This window comes from Halichoerus grypus, chromosome 1, assembly GCF_964656455.1.
Source record: "Halichoerus grypus chromosome 1, mHalGry1.hap1.1, whole genome shotgun sequence".
In the NCBI taxonomy this organism is placed as follows: Eukaryota; Metazoa; Chordata; class Mammalia; order Carnivora; family Phocidae; genus Halichoerus; species Halichoerus grypus.
In genome coordinates, this window is record NC_135712.1 from 166,620,617 (window position 1) to 166,628,166 (window position 7,550).

Below are 7,550 nucleotides of genomic sequence, written 5' to 3' on the forward strand. Positions count from 1 at the left end.
ATGTCAAGCATTTACATTTGCTGTCTCCTGTAATCTTTACACTTGAATACCGTCATTATTCCCATTTTACAGATGAGAAAACTGAGGCTCAACGGGGAAAGAACTGGCTTGAGGTCCTACATCTAGGAAAAAGCCGGGTCAGGATTTGAGCCTCTTTGCTCTAATGACCTTTCCCCCACTAACTACAAGCTCTGTGAGGCTGAAGTCCAAGTAATGCGCCCGCCTCCTGCTTAGTCTAGTGCCTGGTGCCCAAGGGGCCTTCAGTGAGGAGATGCCAGGCACTGGGCTGAGTGTTTACATTACTTCCCTCAATCCTCACTACCACCCCGTGAGGTAGTACTGTAATTTCCAACATAAAAAGGGGCATCCCCAGGGTCATACACTAAGTAGGGGAAAGAACTTCCCCAGTCTGTCCTTTGAGCAGGGGAGGGGAGGCGGGGAGGCTGGCAGGCTGGCTCGACTGCGTGAATGAGAACGTATGCCCGGCGTCTTGGAGAAAAGGAAATGGCGCTGAATAAATATTTGTTGAATGGAGGACAAAAAGAAAGAAAGAACCATGAGGATGGGAGGGAGTAAGCATGGTCAGGATGCTAACGGGAGCCGAGGGAGGTGACCGTGGGTTGCTATTTCCTTGTATTTCCAGGAAGCCTTCCTGGAGGAGTTGATTTGATGGGGGTATTATGGGGTCCTGGAAAGGTTCTGCTCCCCGAGGCAGGAGGCCGTCCCAGACCCTGGAGTTTCTGGAACCCACGGAAGTGGTTAACAGGCTCTTGGCTTGACTGGCGGAGCGGGAGGGCGCGGCCCGCGGGGCCCAGCCGAGGGGGGCTGCGGTGGTCCTCTGGGCTGTGGGGAGTACTCAACCCCTTCTCTCTTCCTCCCTGACCATGGCGGTGCGCCCGGCCTCGCGCCCCCTCAGCTCTGTGCCTCGTGCTGGGCTGCATGATCTTTCCCGACGGCTGGGACGCCGAGACGATCCGGGACATGTGCGGGGCCAAGACCGGGAAGTACTCCCTGGGGGACTGTTCGGTGCGCTGGGCGTACATCCTGGCCATCATCGGCATCCTCAACGCCCTCATCCTCTCCTTCCTCGCCTTCGTGCTGGGCAACCGGCAAACAGACCTGCTGCAGGAGGAGCTCAAGCAGGAGAACAAAGGCGAGTGGGCTTCCGGGCGGCCCGCCGCGGGTGGGGCGGGGGCGGGGCCTCCAGGTGTCACCGAGTCCTAGAGATGAAGCAAAAACTGGAAAAGGTGCAGACAGTCCCACCACCTTGAAAGCAATTTGACGTTATTCCTCAAATCCGAACATTTGCATGCCTGGGCCCCAGCAAACCCAACTCTGAGTAGAAACCCATGAGAAATGTGGCAGTAGTTTCAAATAGCAAACCACTAAAAACAAGCTAAATGGCCATTAACAGGAGGATGGGTAAATAAATGGTGATACATTCACATCATGGACTAGTGCATAACTGAAAATGCATGCACTGCAGTTAGAAGTAACAGAATGGGTACATCCTAGAAACATAATATTGAGACAGAGGGGGAAAAAAATCAAGTTCCAGAAGATAACAGAGTGATATTTTTATGGAGCTCAACCAAAAACGAAGAGACACTAACTAGTGTATGGTTTAATCATAAATATATTTATGGTGGAACTGCATTTTTTTTTAAAGGAAAGAAACAATAAATACAGAAGATAGGATGATGCTTATCTGTGGTTGGGATAGAAGAGGGGAGGCCAAGAGCTTGAGATGGGGGATGTGTAAGCATGTACAAAATATTGGTGGTGTTCTTGCATGGTGAGCCCACACAGGTGTTTGCTACAGTATGCTTTATACCTAGTATATTACATATCAACTTTTGTATATATCAAGTAAAGTTGAAATCCGATGAAAAAATTTACACACGAGGCCAGAGACTCCAGGCTAACCAGTTATCAGATGTTGATCTATGCATCTACATACAATATATGACCTTTAAAAAATATATACAGTAGTGTTATATGCTCATATAACACAGGATAGGTGTCGTCCTAAACACATCCCTTGTAAGATCACTTTTTGTCCCCAACCCTAGAGCATGTCTTAAAAATCTTTCTTTATCCTTTTATGGAGAACCCTTTTTATCCAGTGCCTGGCATTACGTCAGATGGAGGAACTGTAACTATTTAACTATTTTCCTTTTAGGGACTGTTAGGGAGGTTTCCAGGATTTTACTATCGCTGACAATGCTACGCTGGACATCTTTGTGCCTCCTTATACACAGTGTTTTCTTGGTGTTTTTCCAGAAATGGAATTGCGCACTTAAAATTGTAATGATAGTTCCAGATCGCTCTCCAAAGGAGGCTTGGTGTTCTGAGCCAGGGGCCCACCCTGTCCCCGGAGCACCGGGAGGCACGGCATGGCAGCAGTGGACAGACAGCCGTCTGTCTGGGTGTGTTCCCTGCCATGAGAAATAGGAGTAGTGGTTTTCATAATCACACCCTGGCTTGAGCTATTAGCATGTTGCTGGGTCTATATTTAGCAGTTTCCATTAATTATATTTCTCTCTTGAGTCTCATCTATAAAATGGGGATAATGGCAGTGAGGGTTATTATCTCATCTGGCAGGAGGTGGTTTAGTCTTGTGGTGGAACCCTTGGACTGGAGTCTGTCTGTGTCGGAAGCAGGCTGGGGACCGCACCTCCTTGAGCCTTAGTCTCCTGTACTTCCTCAAATGAGGGTGGTGGAAATAGTACCAGCTCACCGGGCTGTCCGATGAGGAAGAAAAATTATGTCTATTAAGGGGCATTTGGTGAATACTCAGTAGAAGCTGTCACTCCTCAAGTCTCCCCACCAGGCAGGCATCACCACCACCATTTTACGAATGAGAAAGGTGAGGTCCGCGGAGGTCCAGTAACTTGTCCAAGGTCACTGAAGCGGTGCAGCCAGGATTTGAACCCCGGTCCAAGTTGAAAGGCCAGGCTCTTCCCTGCTGCCTGCTTCCTTTCTCAGGGCCCTCCTAGGCTGTTGGGCTGCCAACCTGTCTTTCTCTGAAGCTCCTGTCCCTGGAAACAATGACATCTGGTGGTTTCTGTGGTCTTGGTGTGAGGTCAGGGCCTGCCCTCTGGTGGCAGCTTCTAGAAGTGCATGACCAAGAGCCATGTGGCCTTTCTGAAGAAGGGGTTTGGGGATATGACTGTTGTGAGGTGGGCCCACCCAGCGTCCTCTCCTTCCTCCCCAAAGTGCCTAAGCTCGGTGTTTAAAGTGATGTGAAGGAGCCCCAGTTTTTCTTCCCTCAGCGTCGGGCGGGGGGGTGGGGAGAGGGGGTGGTGCTCCATCCCTCATTGGGAGCTCAAGATGAGTGAGCCTCACAGTTCAGTTCTGAGCCAGATCTCCAGGACAAAAGTAAAAACAAAAATAAATTGCTATCATTTCCAGCATTTACTATGCACTAAACATTGTGAAAAGTAATTAGCTGGAATTTTTATGTTTTTTTTCACTCCCCGGAATCACCCTGTGAAGTAGGCTCTTATGCCCATTGTACAGATGAGGAAATTGAGGCTCAGAAGGGTTGAATGGCCTACTTAGAGGCCTGGCTGGATTTCAGACTCTGTGAAGCTCACTTCCCTGCCCAGCTCTGCCCTGAGGAGTGGCCGGGGGGAGCCCCAGTGCCCTGGTAGTCACTGACTTTCTCCAATTCTCTCTCTCTCTCATAGATTTTGTGGGCTCTACGGTAAGCTCCGTGTTGCGGCCAGGGGGTGATGTCTCCGGATGGGGTGTCCTCCCCTGTCCCGTCGCTCACTCACAGGGACCCTGAGGGCCAGGATCACAGCCCAGGAATTGACCTGTCCTCAGTTTGTCCCGTTGCCTGCCCTCTCATCCCTTCATTCAAGCTCCGAGGGAAGACCCCATCCAGGACTGACTTCTCACCTGCTACCTGCCTGTAGCTCCCGGCTTTGAAGAGGTTGGGGCTGGGATGCAGCGTGGGGGAGGGCCTGATTCTGCTCCTTCCTCAACTGACCTGAGGGAGCTGGAGCGCTGGGCCCTTGGGCTTCTCCCTTCCTCTCTAGCCTGGCCCGGGGCCCCTGCTGAGTCTCCAGGGGAAGAGGCGCTGCGGCTCTGGTTCTCCAGGCCTCGTCAGTCTGGAGGGCTCCTGCCTGGCTGCATCCTTGCCTCCTCTGGTCCCTGCCTCCTGCAGAAACTTATTCAAGACACTGGCCCGGGGTGGACCGGACTCTTTCCTGTTTCCCCCCCTCTGATGATGGTTCCATCACATCATCACAGAGCTCCAGGTGCCACCAGCCTCCTTGGGGCCTCTCTGCCGCCCACGCCAGCCTGTTTTCACCTCTCCCAAAGGAGTCTGAGCTGCACCGAGGGAGAAAGCACAGGGCCTCCCTGTCAGCCGCTGACAGAGGCCCTGGGCAGCCCAGAGCCTGAGGACAGACGGGCTCAGGAGGCAGTAGGAGGAGGCGCTCTGACTCCTGTCTTGGTGGCGTCTGACCATGGCAGCTGGGGCTGGAAGGGGCTCAACCTGGAGCTTGCCTGGCCTTCTCCCTGCTGGGATGTCTCACCAGTGACTGGACCCTTGACCCTGGCCTGTTTTGTACAGCACAGACTTCTTGGCCCTGTTGTCAGGGCTGGGGGTTCGGGAGGGGGGCCCGAGAGTGGGGAATTAGGGGATGCGTCCCCCCTCTGCCCCTTCTCATGCCCCCAACCCAGGCATCTGCCAAGGGCAGAGACTGTCTTGCCTCTTTGATACTTTTTCTGCATAACTTGAACTTGCAGGTCACCTCTGAACAGGGTACCCCCTGTCCCCATCCCCAGGCCTTGTAACCCTATCCCCACCTCCACTTCCTCCTCCTTGCCCACCTCTCGCCTTGCGATATGCCCAGGGTCTGCAGCCCAATGGGCAGTGCTTGGAGCTGAGGCATGAGTGTGTGTGTGTGTGTGTGTGTGTGTGCGCGTGAGCGTGTATGTGTGTGTATGTGTGGGGCGGGGAGCAGAAGAGGAGTCTTCTCTCTCCCTCCCCTTCCACTATGGGGGCATCTCCTTCCCCCTTGTCTGGGGGCAAATGAGGGAGACTCCAAGTGTTTCCGAACTCCCCTCATTGCCCGGTGGACCTGGCGGTCGAGCCGTGAGGCCTGGGGCATGGAAAGCCCCTTTCAGCCCTCAGTGCAGGCGGCAGGTTGGCTTCCTCTAGTGTGCCTACTTCTGTCCTTGAGTACTGGGGGGAGTACTGGTCCACCGTGTAGCCGGAGTGGGAGGCCTCTGCGGGTTCACTGGGGAAGCTTGTTGTCATCATTTCCTATGTGGGCCTCAGCCAAAGGAGGGGAGAAAAGCAGCGAGTGCCGTGTATTTGCCAGTCTTGTGTTCATTTCCATAGGACTTGGACCTGAGAGGGTTTCCAAGACAGACCCTAGAAATCCTCTGCACGAGACCCCCATCTGGACCCTAACTGGAATCAGATGCTGGGTCCTGGTAGGACTCCTGAAACCTGGAACTCACCAAGCCCTGACCCTCCACCCTCTTGACTCCCTTGTCTTGAGCAAACACCTTTCCCCTGGTGCTCTGGCCCCGGCCCAGTGCCCCTCTCTCCTCCCCCAGGGTTCTACCTGCAGGAAGGGGCTGTACGCCAGGGGCCCATGCTGAAGGAGAGGGTCAGGGGAGCCTCATGGGAGGCAGTGGGGGGGGGGGCGGAAGTGAGTTCTCAAAGATCCAAACCAAAGCCCAGTGTTGGGAGGCTGTGGGGGGGGGTGGGGGGGTGGGAGGGAGCCAGTGTTTGGGAAGGGGGAGAAGACCGAGGTGGGAGAGAGTGAGAATGAGAGAGGGGAGGGAAGGCGTGGAGAGAGGCAGAGAAATGGAGAAAAGCGAGATGCAGAGAGTAGTGGAGAAGGGGACCCTGGTGCAGAGAGCCTGGGGTGGAGGGGGGAAGGTGGCTGGGAAGACGAAGAAGGGATAGGGACAGGGAAGGAGGCAAATGGAGGGGTGTGCTGTGGACGGAAGATTGGGGTGCAGGGGTGCAGCTTGGGGCAGAGGAGGATAAAGGAGGCAGGACGCCAAGGGACTGGTGCGGCTGCTGTGTGTGCCCTGTTGTAGGGGGAGGGGTGCCAGATACCTGTGCTGGGGGGAGGTGGGAGCCTCCCCTCAGATGCCCAGGCCGCTGCCCACCCCTCTGGGGCCGCAGCGCCACTGGAGTGGGGGTTAGTGGGAGGGGAGAGAGAGGTTAATCCCCTTGAGGGAGTCCTGAGCGCCTCCCAGCCAGTTGGTGCCTTTGCCAAGGAAGGGGCAGCCCAGAGAAGCACGCAGGAGTGTGGGGCTGGAAAAGCAGGGTTGGGCGGGCTGCAGGAGTGCCAGGGCGACACAGGGAAGGAAAAGAGGCTGGAGTGGGCACCAAACCAGAGCCCTGTCTCCGAGGCTTCGGCAGAGGCAGGAGCAGAGCGAGAAACTGATGCTTCAGTTCAGGTAGGGGCCCCACATGAGGCTGGAGAGCCACCACCCTGTGGCTTAGATGGCTTTCTGGGGGCAAGGAAGCCATCGTGGACAAGGGGAGGTTTGCGGGTTGCCCTAGCCAAAGCAGGCGATTTGGCTTTTGCCCTTGGGAGGAGACGGATGCAGCGGTCACCTGTCGCCACCTCAGCATGGCCTCTGGGACTCTTGGTTCTTGAAAGAAGCTGATCTTTGAGTGCCCCACGGAGGCGCTCCTCCCCGAGTGGTGACTGGATCAGAGGGGTCTGGCACTAGCAGGTTGTTTCTGCTCTGGTCTGGGCACTGGCAGGAGAGGCCAAAGCAGCTACAACGTAGAGGTGGTTGAGAGCGCTGGTTGGTCAAGTCCTTCCGGGTCTCTAAGATGTGAAAACTTTCCTGTTGGGGAACCAGTACCCATTAAGGAAAACATTGTTTTTCTGAGGGGTGAGGACCATGGGTAGGATTCGTCCTTTCCAGGCCTGGACTAGCTAAGCTGAGAGCTTTTAGATGGGGCTGTAGGGAAATTCCTTGGCCTCCTTGAGATTCCTGCTGGGGCACAGGGGAATCAGCCTTCTCCAACTTGCAGTGTAATTGAGACAGGGGAACCCTCTCTTTGGAGAAGCTGGGACCTTCCCAGCACAAGAAACCTAACGCAGGTCCCTGCCTGGCTCAGGGCTAGCCTTTGGGTGGGCCTGGAGTTGCCCGAGAAGGGAACGAGGGGGACAGTCCTTCCCAGAGCTCTGACCAGCAGACCTCAGGGGCCTGTGCTGTGTGTCGTTAGGATAGCTTGGTGTTGTCTACACCCCATTAGTAAGTTCTGTCTGAATGTGTCCTCGCTGTTCATCGTCTAGTTTGGTAACATTTATTTTGGTCCTGACCCCTTCTGCTGCTGCTGGATTTGAGCTTCAGTGCAGGTGGAATGACGTTCAAATAAAGAAACACTTTATATCACCCATGCTGGCTGCTGCTTCTCTGAGTTGGCCCCCTGGGGATGGAGAGGGTTGAGATCCCTACCAGGTTTGGCTACATAGTAACAGAGCTACCACTGTGGCTTAACAGGAGTTTATTTTCCTTTCATATTAAGTCTGGAGGTAGCCAGACCATGGCTG

General features: G+C 54.6%; 1 protein-coding gene across 1 annotated transcript in view; it reads left to right on the top strand.

The window, feature by feature from the left end:
• LHFPL4 (LHFPL tetraspan subfamily member 4) overlaps positions 1-4,535 on the top strand; it is a 29,679-nt gene extending 25,144 nt beyond the window's left edge. The window contains exons 3-4 of the mRNA XM_036079783.2: positions 917-1,153; positions 3,693-4,535. Of these exons, the coding sequence (XP_035935676.1) occupies positions 917-1,153; positions 3,693-3,793 (338 nt within the window). The 3' untranslated portion in view covers positions 3,794-4,535. The remainder of the gene's footprint in view (positions 1-916; positions 1,154-3,692) is intronic.
• Positions 4,536-7,550: the final 3,015 nt, after the last annotated feature.